Source organism: Lissotriton helveticus, chromosome 5_1 (genome assembly GCF_964261635.1).
Source record: "Lissotriton helveticus chromosome 5_1, aLisHel1.1, whole genome shotgun sequence".
NCBI lineage: Eukaryota > Metazoa > Chordata > Amphibia > Caudata > Salamandridae > Lissotriton > Lissotriton helveticus.
In genome coordinates, this window is record NC_136065.1 from 1,826,294,745 (window position 1) to 1,826,312,689 (window position 17,945).

A 17,945-nucleotide genomic window follows, 5' to 3' on the forward strand; every position below is an offset into this window, starting at 1 on the left:
GGAAGGTATTGTTTTTTGAAACTCCGGGTGAGGCGAGAGACTGGCTTGACGGCTGGAGGACGGCGAGAGGCCCCAAACATCGTGGACCAGCCCGCGGCGACTCGGAGGACGGTGCACAGAGTGGGACTGATGGACATTGAGGACTTTCCCTTTGCAGGCTATACCACATTGCTGATACAGAGCCTGAACTGCGGTTTAGACTGTATCCGAAGATGTCGGACCGGGGCTACTGGGGAGCGAGTTAATAAGGATGGGTGGGTTGAATCCGCCCTGACTGTACTATCGATACTGGCGGAATAAAGACATTTCGGACTGCCTGGTGAAGACGACACGAGGTAGGAGATATCGTAACTAAGTAACCAGGCGGGGACTAGTTCCGTAAGGGGATTCACCGGAACCACTGGGGTCTCATCCTCCAGCATTATGTAAAATTTAAGGGACCATAAGCACTCTGCTCACTTGGGGAGGTGGATAGTTCAGGATCCACCGGGAAGGGAGGCAGGGAGGGGGGAAGGGATTTACAGTTATGCATTGTTTGTATGCATTTGTTTGCAGGTTCAAGAATCACGGTTTCTCCAGGTTTTTCTCCATGATCATAGATATGGCATAGGTTGGGTGCACGGACACCACGTCGTCACGGTATGGGTGGACTCCACACCTCCGACCCCATTGGTACAAACAAAACTCAGTTGGCCCAGAAAGGGTACACGTTCCAATCCGCACGCCCCTTGCAGGACGGTAGATAGGACACACTCATCCCTCAGACAGTATGCCAGACAGTGACCCATTAGACAGCACTTCCCAGGTACAGCGGTTGGTTTTCCCCTCGTTAACAGTCGTCTCCTGGAACGTAAATGGTTTGGGGCACAAAATCAAGAGGACTGGTCCTACAGTACTTGAAGCGAACCACCCCTACAGTAGCTCTGCTCCAGGAGACACACTTAATGGGATCCGCTTGCAAAGCGCTAAATCGTTGGGGCTTCAAAATGGCAGTGCACGCAGACTTTTCCACTGGATCCCGGGGGCTGGGGATCCTGATACATAGAAGTTCCCCCTTGATAATCAAACAAACGTGGAAGGACGAACAGGGTCGCTTTGCTGCAATCGCCTGCCAATGGGAAAGCCACATGTACAACATCGTATCGGTATATATATATACCCCCCACATTGCATCAAGGAACCTTCCACGACATTGGAAAATTACTCACTCTCCCAGAGGGGGAATTAATCTTGCGGTACTTAATGCCACCATAGATAGGAATCCCCCTAGGGACTCACACCGGCCCACTCAACTATTTACCGACTTTTTAACCACGATGGGGCTGACAGATATATGGAGGTTGAAACACCCGGATGAGCGTAGTTACACATTCCACTCAGGCGCACACAACAGCCTATCCCGCATTGATTACATACTGACATCAGCTATCCCTCCAGAGAAAATATCTGCCATCGATCACTTACCAAGAGGAATATCGGATCACTCCCCTATTCGCCTTACTTACACCGCACACCTCCCTAGGAGGCAAATAATCTACCCTATATACCCCGGGTATTTACAGAACCACAAAATAGCTAAAACTCTACTAACTACCACAGAACACTATTTCGAGGAAAATCTGGCATCAGTGACCTCGTCCTCCACAATCTGGGAAGCGTACAAAACGGTCCTATGGGGATAAGCCATTTCTGCAATCACCAGGCACAAGAGGGAACATAGAGAACACATGGACTCCTTGGAATCCGATGTACACAGGGCGGAAATGGCCCACGCATTAGACCCCACTGACGACGCGTCACAAGAATATCACACTTACGCAGAAAATATGGCGAGGGCTAGGCATACAGATACATTGCATAGAGTCTACGAGTTAGGAGACAAAACGGGGAAAATGCTAGCCTGGATCGAAAAGAAAGATAAGGCGAATAGATGAATAGCCCAGATGACTCTAGGGGACGGCTCCACCACCACAGAACCCCCTAAAATCACAGAAGAACTAGCTACATACTATGAGAGAATCTATGCATCGCATATTTCCATGACAGTCGAGGACTGTTTAACTTTCCTCGACAGCATTCCACTGGCTACACGGTCGCCTGAAGACGCACTTTCACTTGAAACCGAGCTAATGGTGGAGGATGTCGGGATAGCATTGGGGGCCCTCCACACCGGAAAGGCACTGGGACCAAATGGTATACCGGTGGAACTCTATAAAAAACTGGCCCAAAAGATTACCCCACACATGCTCCCTTTGTACAATGATTGCTTGTCACAGGGAGCTCTATCCAGAGACCAAAGACGGGCCACTATAGTGGCAATCCATAAACCAGGGAAGCCTCCAGACCGGCCGTCCTCCTACCGTCCGATATCGCTAATGAACTCGGATGCCAAAATACTGGCAAAACCTTTAGCACTTAGACTGCAACCACACCTCACATCCCTGATCCACCCGGACCAATCCGGCTTTATGCCCGGACGTAACACTTCCCTTAATCTTAGGCGGCTAAATGGGGTGCTCCACCGCCTCCCACTGCTACAGGGGGACGCGGTCATCCTTTCATTAGACGCCACAATGGCGTTTGACCTCGTGGAATGGCGTTTCTATTTGCGGTGCTCCAGCGGATGGGCTTCGGCCCTAAATTCTGCGCCTGGGTAAAACTTCTCTACAAAGACCCATTGGCCCAGGTGGTAGCTAACGGGCATCTCTCCAGGGAATTCACATTAGGGCGGGGAACGCAACAGGGGTGCACCTTTCCCCACTCCTTTTTGCGCTCATTTTGGGACCACTGGCAACGAGAATACGCACAGAACCATTAATTCGAGGGATCACATGGGAGGAAGGCTGGGAAGATCATATATCACTCTACGCCGATGACGTATTGCTACATCTGACATCCCCCACAAACTCCATAGCGGCACTAAAGCATGTCCTCACAGCCTACGGAGAGATGTCCGGCTACACGATAAATTGGGCAAAATAGCTACTGTACCCCTTGCGCGGTCCGTTGCCGGTACTACCCCCGGATTGTACGCTACAAACAGGGACTAGGGGGCTCAAATACTTAGGTATATATGCAACCCCGCAAGAATCCATATTTATGGAAGAGAATCTAGCAAAACCCCTACAAAGACATGTTTCTCGCTGGAGGGCACTCCCGTTGACACTCCTGGGACGGGCTGCACAACACAACCCTCCTTTCCCAGTCCCCCTTTCCTATTTTAAAGCTATTGATGCAGAACTCGCTTCCTTGCTGTGGGATGGTAAGCCGGCTCGGATAGCACATACCAAACTAGTTCGGAGTTGGTACGATGGGGGTATAGCCCTACCTAGCTTTAAACTATACTACTGGGCCGCACAGCTCATGATAATAAATCAATGGCTTCACTCTCCACAAACTGATCCGCAAATAGGCTCGATAGACAAGTACTTCCTGTAGACCGACTGATGAAGGACCTATACACAGACAAAAAACGTCATACACTCACAGGCCCACCGCGCGCACAGTTAAAATTTGGCACACGGCACAACGAGCACTGGGATGGAAAGGAGTACTTACACTGGCCACCCCACTATGGGATACACACCGTCTAGGCACACTAGCTCAAACGAAGGGTTTTAGACAATGGGATCTTATCAAGATTTCTAAGATAGGAGACCTATGGAATAAGGGAGAAATTGTATCATTTGCGACCCTACAGGAAAGATACGGGATGGCAGATACTGAATTCTATCGCTACATCCAAATTAGGCATGCACTGCAAAGTGCAATTCCACAGGGCACCACACCCGCTGAATCCTCTCCCCTTGAGGATAGACTCCTCACCGACTACCTGGGCAAAAAGGCTATCTCACAGACATATCGCAAACTAGTGAACAACCTACCGGACCCTATGGTGGTGCTGCGTAGCAAGTGGGAGGTAGAGCTAGGAGACATAGAAGACTCGGACTGGATGGACGTGTTAGCGTCAGCAAGGGAGGCAGCTATCCGTCCCGGTTGAAATTAATCCAACTTAAGGTGCTACACCGCGTATACTATTCATGCACCCTGCTACACAAACTAGGACATACACCTGATCCACTGTGTTTACGGGGTTGTGGGCTCAATGGAACGTATTTCCATATAATATGGGACTGTCCCAGAATACAAGTATACTGGGCCCAAATACTGAATGAGATCACAGAGGTGGGTGGAGTAGAGGTCCAGCCAGATCCTGGATGCTGCCTGCTAAATATTTGGAAGCCCACAGACCTTAACTTAGCAATGCAGTCCTGGGTGACACTTGGAATGGAGCTTGCGAAGCGAAATATATTGCCCGGAATTGGGGATCGGGTATAGTACCTCTACATTGACGCAATGGGAAAATGACATGGACGCAGCAATGTTAGCGGAAAAAGCAGTTTATAACCACAGAGGCTGCCCCAGGAAGTGGTCTAGGATCTGGGGGAAATGGAACGAATCGAGAGGAAATATATGCGAGCCTCCACGGTCTGTAACTGACTCCGCACCTAGTCCATGACCTCACACAGTATGTGTGTTCTTTACTCACCACTGCCTGATGGGGTACCGGGGGGAGATGGGACTGATGCATTACAAAATTCGGTATAACTACGTATATGTAACAAATGTTCCCCGTAGTTTCAATGACCAGGTTCCTCCTAATGGTACGGGCGCCCGGACACAGCACTTATGTTCACCAGTCACTGCGGGGGGAGGACTAGGGGGTGGGGCGGAAATTGAGATACCGTCTGTCAAATGCAACAATAACTACGTATTATGCAACAAACCAGAGAATTATATATTGTACATGACTGTGATTTATGGAGAACTTCATGTTATTACTATCCGTGGCTAATAACAAAAAAAAACTCATCAGCATAACTTTAAAAATAAATGTTTTTAGGTGTAAATAGTATCGCCCCTTCAGCTGATTAAGTTCTATTGGGTAATTGGATCTCACTTGCACTTGTTTAACTCGGGTGACTCCAATTGCATGTTCCTTGTACTTAATAGATCTGCCTGCATTATTTTTAAAGGTCTGAAACTGAACGTCCCTAACTATGTGGAAAACAAATTAATACCTTTCCGATAGATGGAAACTCTTCGCAGCACAACCGATCTACAATTGGAAACAATTAAGGCAACAACCCCTTTACCGTTAACCAATCCTTTTCAAGCTTGTGCCAAGGATTCCCTTTTTTAATCATACAAGACCTTTCATCACATTCTCTTTGATGTAACTGTCCGGCCTGCAAGTTGTTTGCACTCTTTTTTTGTCTATTTGTTTGTCATAACTGAAGTTTGAAAAGTCCGAAAATTATTTTTTCTGCATTGAGGCCTTTCCATTTTTACTTTGAAGCACTGTAACATCGTCTTGGATCATGTCTGCGGTATTGAAAACTCTAGAGACCAGGCTAGAACAGTGTTGTTAACTTCACATTCCTACAGCCTGTTAAGTAAAGTCTTATGGGGTAAGGTCTCAAAGGCTGATAAAAGATCTAACAAGATTAGGGCTCTGACTCTACAAGAGTGGACCATCACACAGAGGTAATATAACAAACGATTCAGTACTTTGGGTAGAATGCTTGCATGGTGATCACTTGAGAGGTTATTATTCTCAACAAAGGTTTAACATTGTCTTTTAAAAGTTTTGAAGAATAGGGCAAGTTGGACTTTGACTTAAAATCAACATCGTCGTTATATTTGCGATTTGTATTTTTCCAACAGAGTGAAAACAGCTTCCATAAAACATAAGGCGACAGACTACCCCAAATGTTAATTACATATTTATTTCATTAGTAATGGTGGAAATAATGGCAGAAAGCAGAAAATGTTGTTTAAGAATATTGGCAGAACAGATGGTTATCAAAGGAATTTTTGGGGGAGGGTTTGGAGCTTTTTATGTAATTGGTTGTGCTTCAAAATAAGCAAAAATGTTGATCCTTAAATTGCAGTACTCCGAGTATGGACTCAGACTGTGGAAAACCATGCATGTACTAACTGTAATTCAAATTGTTGATATTTCTGTGACATCTCTCTCATTCCCACATGTCAGTGCAACGAGATGAATTTATATTTTCATTTTTTTGTATAGTCTATATTCCGTTGGTAGTTTAACAGGTCTTAATTGGTTTTCTTTAATAACCATTCTAAATTGACTGACAATTATCTTTTTTATCAATATTCTGAACAATTTCCATCAGAATAGTTTTGACTGCCTCCTTTTCATTATGCTACGTTTACCTGTGTTAGTGATCTGTTAAGCTCTGCAATGTAGTTTCCGATGAGGACATCTCAACAACAAGGGTATTTGGAGATCTAACTACAATCTTGTTTCTCTGCAGGATATTCATCACGGTAATGGCACCCAACAAGCCTTTTACAGCAATCCCAATGTGCTCTACATCTCACTGCATCGCTATGACAATGGCAACTTTTTCCCAGGCAGTGGAGCACCAGAAGAGGTGAGCCATACCCCCATGCATTTCTATGGATATTTTTTGTCATTGATTGATATCCTACAAGGTATTCTTGTCCTTTGTGAAATGTTTCGAAATCCAGGTCTTCAGATATGCTGCATACATTGTTTCCCCAAATACTGGTTCTAGATATTCTTATATGTTTACACTTGAAAAGGGACATTATATGTATCCAAACACAGTATCTGTGCTGACATCTCCTGAAGGACGTCACTCTATTGTTTCCTTAATCCACGTCTCTTCCTCCTGTATATGATCCCGCTGGTGGCCCTCTCAAATTAGGATTGGAATCCTTGCAGTTCAAAGACCATCACTGAGCAGCCTACAGATTCAGAGTGTGCACTAACCACTCTGTTTGACTGCATTAGTTTTTTTGTTCATGAACAGTCCTCATGTACAAAAGCTGGAACATGTACTGAAAAATATGGAGACCCATTATTGGCTTTTTAATCAACTCACAAGTGACTTGGATCTTAAGTGGAATGAGGCGAGCAACGGCGGACCGCAGTAGCTGCACTTCCCTGCTGTACTCCTCTTCTAAATTATCTACACGTTATGAGAGTTGGTGTGCACGTGCAACTCCTGCACCTGCCGTTGTTAGGTGCCAACTGCCACGCAGAATAGGAACTGAACCAACTTGGAGTGGTGCACGCCCGAAACGTTATGTCAATAACTCAAGTTGACTTTTTCTTTACATCAAGTAATCCTTTATTTTCAATGTCATCCAACAACATGAGCTCCATCTAACGTGTTTCGTTCATTAAAGAATGAATTTCTTCAGGGTTGAAAGTTACAATACATAAATAACATAAATAAACATACATATATAGTGTGACTCGATGTGATACAATGTTAAACAACAACAGATACTAGTGGTGAAAAACCACACAAAAATAGACAAAAGATCAATTTGTTGTGTCCCAAGGTGAGTGCATTATGAGCAGTTGGCTCTACTGGACTAACAAGATTTCTGATATATACAATGTTTGTGGCACTGAGTCCATCTAGGTCAGACACACTTAAGGATGGTCAATCTTGGAGGACAGGTAAATTTTTATTTTATTTTATTTTATTTGCTTATAGAGCGCCTGACTAGACCCCCGAAGGGGTATCTCCGCGCTATAACTGCAGATGGAGGTAAGAGTAACAATGTATTCAGGAATGAAGTAGCGTTAGTAGCTGGGAAACAGATAGGTTTTTAGATTTTTTCTGAACATCAAATGGTTAGTGATTGACCTTAGTTCAAGCGGTAGTGAGTTCCATAATATGGGTCCAGTGTGGGCCAGGGCACGGCCACCTTGTCTGGTTTTCTTGATTCTGGGTGTTTTAAGAAGTTGCTGGTTGCTGGAACGCAAAGAGCGTCCTGGAATGTAAGGCTGAAAGATGTCAGTGAAATACTTAGGGCCTATCCCCATTAGGCTCTTGTGTATGGTACAAAGAGTCTTGAACTGAACTCGTTTCTTCACTGGGAGCCAGTGAAGCTGAGACAGTAGGGGGCAAGATGGTGTCCTGGGAGGAGCATTCACGACAATCCTTGCGGCAGTGTTTTGAATGACCTGCAATTTCTTGAGTTGCTCCTCGTTGGCTCCTTGGAGCAATCCATTGCAGTAGTCAACCCTACTAATAACCAGCGCCTGCACCAGAGTTTTTCTGTGGTGATCCGGAAGATAGGGAAAGACACGTCTTAGCATCCCTATAGCACGGAAACAGGTGCCGGCTACTTGATTAACGTGGTCCTTGAAGGTAAGTTGTTGGTCAAATAATACTCCCAAGTTTCTGATCTTACTCTTGGGGGTAGGGACAGGGCCCAGTTCTAAAGGCCACCAGTCTGATGACCAGTGTGTCATCGCCTGACCGAACAACATCACTTCGGTTTTCCCGACGTTACACTGCAGACAGTTTGATGACATCCAGTCTGCAATGGCTCTCATGCCATCTGCAAATGATCTTTTAACTGCAGGCGTAAGATTTTTAAAGGGAAAAAGGAGTTGGGTGTCGTCAGCGTACGACACAGGGGTGAACCCGAAAGATCTCGCTAGGTTGGCAAGGGGGGCCACATATATGTTGAAAAGTGTGGGGCTCAGACATGAGCCCTGTGGCACCCCCTTATTGAGCTCCCTATGGGTGGATGTGTGGGCGCCCAGCCTAACCTCTTGAGAACGCCCGGACAGAAAGCTCTCCAACCATGTCAAAGCCCCTCCCCCTATTCCCACCTCCTTTAGGCGATGGAGAAGCACCTTGTGTGACACCGTATCCTTTCGATGTTATAGATACTCTGGTTATAGTCACATCATTGCCCATAATGAATAATAGTAGGCCATAATTTCTAATTACAGTTTCACAAACATTGTATATATCAGAAATCTTGTTAGTCCAGTGGAGCTAACTGCTTATAATGTACTCACCTTGGGACACAACAAGGTGATCTTTTGTCTATTTTTGTGTGTTTTATTTTTGATTTTTTTCACCACTAGTATCTGTTGTTGTTTAACATTGTATCATGTTGAGTCACACTATATATGTATGTTTATTTATGTTATTTATGAATTGTAACTTTCAGCCCTGAAGAAGTTCATTCTTTAATGATCGAAACACGTTGGCTGGGGCTCATGTTGTTGGATGAAATTGAAAATAAAGGATTACTTGATGTAAAGAAACAAGTCAACCTGAATTATTGAAAAAACTTTTTGGGAGTGCACCACTCCAAGTTTGTTCTGGATCTTAAGTGATTAGTGCTCCTGTGCATTCTCTGAATCTAGAAACTGTGTGCATTGATCCACTTCAAGCTGATAAACACATGCTGAGCGATTGCTACCCCTTGTACCTGGAGTACCTTTTATGCCTCTTTGTGCATACACCCTAGAGCACTGTAACCAGAGTTACTGATACCCTTATGCACACTGAGACCCACACCCTGAGTGATGATCTCTCTCGAAAACATCGCCATCAAGTGTTGTTGTGTTTGTGAGGCTTGAGGCCATTGTACCCTAGCATTATTCAAACCTTGTCTAAAGACTTGGGGCCTAATTACAATGTTTGGCGCACCATATTGCTCTGGAACCGCCCACCCTTAAGTAGGCAGTTCCTACCTGATTATTTGGAGCCGACCACCCACAGGGCAGTCTGAAACATCAATTTTTCATTGGACGCTTGTGCGGCGGTCGGAGTGGGACATCTAGGTAATTCTGTGGTGCTGAACATTTGACGAATGTGACAATAAGGCAACACCTCCCAACAGAGTATATTTTTTTAGAAATCAAATCCTGAGTTCCCTAGGAGAATTCTCGAGGCAGCGGTTGCTCATAAGTGTTTAGACTACGAACGGTAGACTGCAACTGTTTTGCTCTTCTCTCACTCTCTATTGTGAAAAAGAGCTACACTGATCTGCCATCGGTGTCAGTCCCACCAACATCATAATCAGCCCCTAAATTTGTCTGTGATACCAGACCATACTCTATACCCTTTCATTGCTATTGATGTCATCATTGTAGATGTGACAAAACCCACCCCTCTGCACACACATTCTAGTTCTTGTCTCAATGCTCACAATCTTAACAGGCACATGCTGCATGCTCATTCTCATGGTAAGAGAATTGGCTTTATAATTTACTGATTTCTCCAATTAATGTCCCACCCTATTACTCCGAAACCATTTATTTGTCATTCAGTTGCCATCCCCCCCATAGCCATAAAGATTCTCGCTATCTGACAAAAAAGTATGTAAGACAATAGCAAAATTTCTGAAATATATATATATATATATATATATATATATATATATATTTATTTTTTTTTATTTTTTTTTAACCTCGCACTACAGCCAGCTTTGAGTTTCCACAGCTACCCACCCACATTCACCTCTTTTTTCACAGTCTTGGATTATGCGTGCCTTCCAGATCTTAAAGACTAATGCCACCCACCTCCGGATATGGAGTAAGCTCTGAACACAAAAAGCACATAGAAACAAGCCATCTGATTGCGTACTGCAACTCTTGACTTGGCAGATCATCTATTTACTGAGATTTATCTCCACCCTCAAACCTCAAACACAGCAGTGTCCACTCTATTCTCACTTGCCCCATGTGTCACTTACCTGTACAGCCAGAACATCCTTAAAGATTCTAGGGGTGCTTGCGCTCAACTGTTTTTGTGTTCTCTCATGCAGACCATTTAAACTTCATAATGCTTTCACAGACTTAGTAGACAGATAGCCCAAATATACAGAAGAATGGTTACAATGTCATGAAATTAGGAGATTTTTTTTATTGGCATTATATTAAAATATAGAATACGAAAAATGTTCAGGTATGTTTTTTTTTATGTACAAGCACAGGAGAACAATATTAGTCCATGGCACTACAACAGAGGAAGCCTCTTGGTTACACTGGTATGTTGAGGCTATTCATGATTGCATTGATTTGGCTTGTAGAGTGCGGATTTTAAAATGCATAGAGAGAATAGTATTATACAGCTCCTGCAATGCTCTTTACACAGAGCAAACGTGTCATGCAGTTAGGCAGTCTGTAAAAGTGAAAAATACAGTAATGACAAGAATCCCACAAATCTCTGGTTCTTTCTCATATTTTTAGTTTGTGCATGTTATGTGCCAACTTAGATGACAGAGGCTATGACGTTAAAGGGCCAATCTTTAATTATTTAATATTGAAATCCCCTTGTTTTAGCCTGATGTTGCATTTAATCCCCTTGGTTTAGCCGAATGTTAAAGAATGTGACAGCAATCATTGCTGATGGCTCCGAACTGTTTCTCTGGTTAAGGAGCTTGTACAGGCTTAGACTTCCGACAGCAGAGCTGCACTGTATGTTACACAGATCTCTTCGAAGTATTTTGGAATGGGATGGTACCCTGTGTGGTTTTGCCAGTGGGCACTCCTTTCTTGATTTTCCCATCTGGTAAGTCTCTGGTATTTTGTTGACGTTTTTTGTTTGGCCGCAGCACATATGACATATATGCTTGTACACTGAGGGCCGCTATAGTTCAAATTTGGGACCCATATCAAATCCTTTTGGGCCTGTAGGGTGTGCACCAAACATGTCCTCCAGGCCAACTCACTAAAATGACAATGGTGTAAATGTAAATGTGTTTGTATTTATATAGTGCACTTCTACACAGAGGTCTCGTAGCGCTGTATTCATACCGCTGTGGAACCCATCCTGGCTTTCCTGTGAAATGTCCACTCCTGGGCACCCCGAAGGTGAAGCCAGGCATCCAAGCGCTGCTGGGGCCGTTGTGGAGATTAAGCAAGCTATTGCCCCGAGTCAGAGTGGGACCCATGATTAGACTAGGCACCGAGGCTAGAATTATCAGGTCCGGGGAAATTGAGTCCAAGAGCCGCCGAGGCGGGAATTGAACCCTGGTCCCGGGCCAGACCTCTGCATCAGGGTCTGCCACTCTAACCATTGAGCCACGCTTCTCCACCTGCATTACGAGTTATAGAGGCAGGGTGGACCTTTTTAGTTATATGAGAAGTTGCATATTTTTTTTACAAAGAGTACATGTAGTTCATGTGAGACTACAAGTATTTTGTGAATTTCTCGTAAATATTGCCCATCAGCACAAATCACTGTTGTCGTGATGTATTTATTTTTTTGTTTGCTCATCTGTTAAAGACAAAAAGGATGCCATTAGCCAGCTAAATTCACATGGCAAAAAAAATGTTGCAAGCACAATACTAGTGCCATAGCTCTATTCTGCAACAAGTACGTGTCCGAATAGGCCAGAAAACATCAGTCGAACACAAAAAAAGGAACTTGTAAACCAAAACTTTGGAGAGGTATGGGAGCTGAGAAATAGGTCGATAGTTTTCAGGATTGTGCACGTCTGTTCCTGCTTTCTTTAGCAGGGGAGTTAGAATTGACTGCTTCCATACCTCAGGGAAAGTGGCCGAATTAAGAGAATGGCGGAGTAGCCGAGTTACATAAGGGCATATCACTGCTGTGATCCGAGCAAAAATAAAGTGAGGACAGGGGTCTAAGGGAGATCCTGATTTCACTACCCCCATTGCTTTTTAAACCTCATCCTCTGTTAGGGGGGAGAAATGACCCATACTGGATGTAGCACTTTGTTGAGGAGATTGGTGCTCCCATTTGATTAAATTTGCCATAGTGTTTGAGTTAAAGGAAGAGTAGATTCTACTGATTTCTTCACAGGCCTCTTCTGAGGGGGGCAATTTTTGGGACATACTCCCAGGTTTGCTAAGTTCCTTTATTATTTTGTACAATTCTTTGGCTGAGTTGCAATTCTCATTAATCCTTTGCGCGTAATAGGTCTTCTTAGCCTTTCTAATGGCTTTGTTGTAAGTCCTAAGCTCAGACCTATACCTTAGTCTGTCAGGTTCCAGCTTTAACATTCCCCGTTGGCGTTCAATTATTTTACACTTTCTTTTAAGTGCCCTCAAGTCCGTTGTGTACCATTTCTCAGAGTGGGGTCTATTTGTCTTTTTGGGTTTTACCAAGGGAGCACATAGGTCCAGGACTTTTGTAATTTTTGTTTCGAGGTTGACTGCTCCCATGTTTACTGGGAGAGTGCTCAGTGACTTTATATTATCGGGTGGTGAAGTGTGCCTGGAAGGAGTCCTGGGTAATTAGTTTCCAGGCTTTATTGGCCACCTGCGAGGGGTTGCCGGATTTTACTGTTTTTACCCGAAGGCTAAATGAGAAGGATATAAGGGAATGATCTGTCCAAGTTAAGAGGTTGTATCTCCTGGTGTGGAGTCAATATTGGCAAAGAGTAAGTCTAGTGTGTGCCCAGTTATATGTGTGGGTCCCTTGACCCACTGCTTTAGTTGGAGAATTTGCATGTCATTTTCTAAGCGTGTAGCTGCAGGACTATCTCAAAGTGGACGTTAAATTCCCCTATTACTAGAAAGTTGTCATGTTTCAGACACAGGGAGAAGTTGGGTGAGTAGTCTAGAACTTAGTTTGCCTTGGTATCCGGGAGGATTATAGATCACTGCTCCAGCAAGTATTGTGTGGCCATCTTTGGATAGCTGAAATGGTAGTATCTCATGCTCTCGCAGTTGTGCCACGTGGATATGCAGGCAGGTCAAATAATCTTTAAACAAAGTGGCTGTCCCCCTTCCCTTACGACCATGTCTGTCTTGTTTTAAAAAATGTTATAGTTTGCTGGTAGGGCATAAGAGATATCTGGAGAGTTGTTAACATCCAACCAGGTTTCCGTTATGAAGGCAAGGTCGAGGTTTCTCTCATTGAGAATATCCCAGATTTCGAGGGAGTGTTTGGCACCGACCTAGCATCAAAATAAACGCAGGTCAGTTTACACCGATCCACCTCTTTAACGGGCCGATCTGGTTGTGTTGTGCTGTTCCATCAGCAGTCTAAGCAGGAGAAAGGACCCTCGTTGTGCCCTGGATGAGCTTTTGTGCAGGACGTATTGTCAGTCGCTACCAATTGGGAGATATTTAGAAGTGTATTTCTAGTGTAGCGCAGAACAGAGCTCGGGGCTAGTGCACAGGGGGCAAGGACCCTGGTCTCCGCCAGGCGCGGACCTGGCGCAGACGGGCATGCAGGAGGCGCGCCTGCTGCGAGCGTCCACTGTGCGAACGCTGGCACTTCGGATTGAAATAGGGGAGTACGCGGGAACGTAGCTCCGCCCTCTCCTCAGCCGGAAGTGCCTCGTGATTAGGCCCGCTGCTTCCTGGAACGCCCTCCACTCAAACGGCACACAGCCGCGCTGGACCGGGCAAGGAAGGCAGCGGGGAGACCCGCAGTATTGTGCCGCAAGGTTAGGTGAGAGTGGTCAATAGCAATACAAAAGTGTGGAGTGCAGGGATAAAAAAAATCAGGTCTAGGCGCATAGGCATTTAAAAATGATTGAGACTGTTTTAAAAAAAATGTAAATAAAGTTAATTTAAAAGCTAAAATCACATCCTGTTTTAAGGCAGCGCGCCGCCAGCAGTAATACCAGAGTTCCTGCTTTGAGTTATTTTCCCCATGGAGGCATCACTTGCAAGAGCTTTCAACAAGAGGCCTCTGGTCTGATGCAGAAAAGCGGGTTCACATCAATGTGTTGGAACTCCACGCCATATGACTAAGTTGACAGGTGTTCCTCCCCAGAATGGCATGTCTACTTATCCTAGTCGGAATAGCCAACACAACATCCATGTTCTACCTAGCCAAGCAAGGAGGAACACAGTCCAAATTCCTATCAGAAGAAGCTCAGCTGTGGGACTGGGCCATTTCTCATGGGATAGACATTTCTGTGGAACATCTGCCAGGCAGTGAGAGTTATAATTTGGATGCACTCAGCAGGCAAATGTTGAATTGTCACTAGTGGGAACTAGAACAGAAACAAGTTCATTAAAGTTTCAATCAGCGGGGTCACTGCACAATTGATCTGTTTGACTCTCTGAACAATAGGAAAGGCCTGTGGTTCTCTAGCAGGTTTTAGCATCCAGGGCCAATGCTCTTTTGATCAGTTTGTCCAAGATATTTGCCTAATCTTCTCCTCCTTTTCCCCTGATTTCCCCTAGTGTGGTCAAGAAGCCTTAGGCTTAACACAGAGGACATTGTAAAACACACACAATGATTAATAAATGACAACTCGACTCAAGAAGGAGATCCACACCAATTTATAAAAATACCAAGTACTTTTATATATGATTTGGCATCAGAGCAAAATTGTTCCGGTAAGCACTTATTTAAATATAAATTATTTTCACTTTAAAAAGTGGTCATTGCAATTTCCGAGTTCTGCAATTGTATCCTATGGAAGAAAGAACAAGTTCTGCAAACCGGTACAGTGTAAACAGCCATTTCAACAAGTTGTTTTTTTGCGCTTTCTGCTTCGCATTTTTGAGGCTGACCGCGCACGGAATAATACGGCGGTTTTGTGGAAATCGACTCTTAGAAACGCTGACATGCAGCAACGCCAGTGAAGCACGCCAGTCTCGCAGTCACCTATCATAGTGACCTGAAGAAACTACTTGGTTTTTTGGAATGTACCGTACACATTGAACCACTAGTGATGTGTTCCAAGACAGTGAATCTTTCACGCAAAAGTGTGAGACCATTCGAAAGCGTTTCTTTGAGGATATTCGTAGTGAATGGATTGATGCCTAAATATTAGTTTTAAGTGTTGATACATTATGATCCTGGGACGACAGTGATCGATTTAAAGATTTGTGCCTTGTGGAATCTGCCCTGAGGAAGCCCGCTGTGGGGCGAAACGCGTTGGCTGTTTTAATCCATCATTATGCACTATCTGTGGCCCAAAGAAGCTATTAAAGGATCATCTCTTTGAAATCACGGAAGAATCCGGACTGATTTATGTGCTGTGCATTTATGCTTTATAATTCCTATGTTGCCTCTCTGTGCATTTTGTATTTTTATAATTGTTGGGTCCACCGGCAGGGGACTGACTAGGTGGGCAACACAAATTTTAGTACATTTACGATTAGTGTATAGTTAGTCGGTGTGGCTCTTAAGTATCCCAATCTGCCGTTCTCTTCTTGTTGTGTAGTGTCATTCTGGCAGCCAGGCGTCCCTCCACTAAAACGGTATACTCCTGCCGATGGAACAAATTTGTGGCATAATGCACAGCAAAGGCTGTGGATCCCCTTTCGGCCCCTCTTTCTGAGGTTCTTCTGTTTCTCCTATCTTTGGCCCAGCAGGGCTCTACTCTGGGCACTATCAAAGGCTATCTTTCTGCCATTTCCGCCTTCCTGATCAGCCTTCTCTTTTTAAGTCCCCGGTTGTTAACCACTTTCTCAAAGGCATTACACACACGTTTCCTCCTGTGTCTTTCATAATGCCTCAATGAGACTTAAATATTGTCTCGACTTTTCTGATGTGCTCTCCCTTTGAGCCTCTTCATAACTGTCCTTTACGTCTTCTTACTCTAAAGACGGCTTTCCTGGTAGCTATCACCTCTGCCAGAAGAGTGAGTGAGCTCCAGGCTCTTTCTTCTAAACCTCCTTTCCTTTCTGTTCATCCGGACAAGGTGGTTTTATGGACCAGTCCTTCTTTCTTGCCAAAGGTTGTCGCGCCGTTCCACACTGGGCAGACCATCACTTTGCCCACCTTCTTTCCACCGTCTGGACCCAAAACAAGCGCTTGCTTTCTATCTGCTGCGTACACAACAGTTCCGGGTGGATGATCAGCTGTTTGCTGGCTACGTGGGCCCCAAAAAAGGTCGGTCTGTGCACAAACTGACCGTTTCCCGGTGGGTCGCTCTTTGCATTAAAGCATGTTACTCCTTGGCCAAGAAGGAGCCTCCTGTGGGGCTGCGTGCCCATTCGACCAGGGCAACTGCAGCCACTACTACCTTGGGACGCGGCGTCCCCTTGCAGGACATTTGTCAGGCAGCTACGTGGTCCTCGCTGCACACGTTTACAAAGCACTACTGCCTTGACAGTTAAGTCCGGAGAGACTGCTTCTTTGCCCCACCACCGGGGTTGGTATTGCTAGGGTATCTATTCTAAGGTAAGGAATCTATCACGAACATGCCTCTTTCTGATGCACAAGTTACTACTTGTGTAACGATATATCTGTAAGAGACATTAGTTAGTGATAGATTCTTTACAGCCCCATTCTGCAAACTGGTTACTAGGGTTAAGGTCATCCCCTTTAAGGGCCCTACTTTTATGCACCAATGGTCAGTATCTTGCATGGCTCTGCGTTCCTGGCACGGAAAGCCGTGTACAGAACTGACTTCAGCGCGCATGGATGGTTCCTAAGTACTCTCCGTGATGTCATCTCGGTGCTGACGACGCCAGTGACGGACGCAGAGCTGCAGGACCCCACCTACTGACGCGCAAGGGGTACTGCTAAGCAAAACTTTACGGATCCAGTCTGACGCCTGGGGATACTCTAAGGTAAGGAATCTACCACTAACTAATGTCTCTTACAGATATATCGTTACACAAGTAGTAGCTTGTGCATTTAGGGGGCAGCCTTGAACCAAGAAACCAGATTCCCGCAACCTACGTAGGACGAAAGAAGACGCCCAGCAGAGGAGACTGCAGAGAAGAACTGACGTGGCACCAGCCCGTCTGCAGTTTCCAGAATTCCTGTGCCAAAAGTCGCTTGTCCTGCAGCCAGCGACCTCCAGAACCCTTGAGAGGACGGATTCCTTCAGCAAAGACCGAATCTCCTATAACCAGCAGCCCTGTTCAAAAGAATTGTCAAAGAAAGACTGCTGAGGGCAAAGAAACTTGACACTTGGAACCACCACTGCACCCGAAGCCTACGGCCCGAGTGGCTCACCGGTCCTAATGAGGTCCCCCAGCACTCCACAGAGTCCGAGTACACCGGGTGTTGACCCCTCCAGGACTCCCGGACGTCGCCTGCAGCCTCTGCACGGAGAAGCTCCCGATCGCGAGTGGCCCGGTAAGGGGAAATTCTACCTTCAGCCGCCCTGCTCCCTGGGGAAGAGAACCTGAGGTACACCTATGTCCCTGAGCCCTCCAACTTACCTGCCCAGCTGTT

General features: G+C 45.2%; 1 protein-coding gene across 21 annotated transcripts in view; it reads left to right on the forward strand.

Moving 5' to 3' along the window:
* The window catches only part of HDAC5 (histone deacetylase 5), a 1,448,645-nt gene that overhangs the window by 1,289,797 nt on the left and 140,903 nt on the right, over positions 1 to 17,945 (forward strand). For all 21 annotated transcript variants that reach the window (XM_078645209.1, XM_078645212.1, XM_078645222.1 and 18 more), the window contains one exon: positions 6,345 to 6,464. In XM_078645209.1, the coding sequence (XP_078501335.1) occupies positions 6,345 to 6,464 (120 nt within the window). The remainder of the gene's footprint in view (positions 1 to 6,344; positions 6,465 to 17,945) is intronic.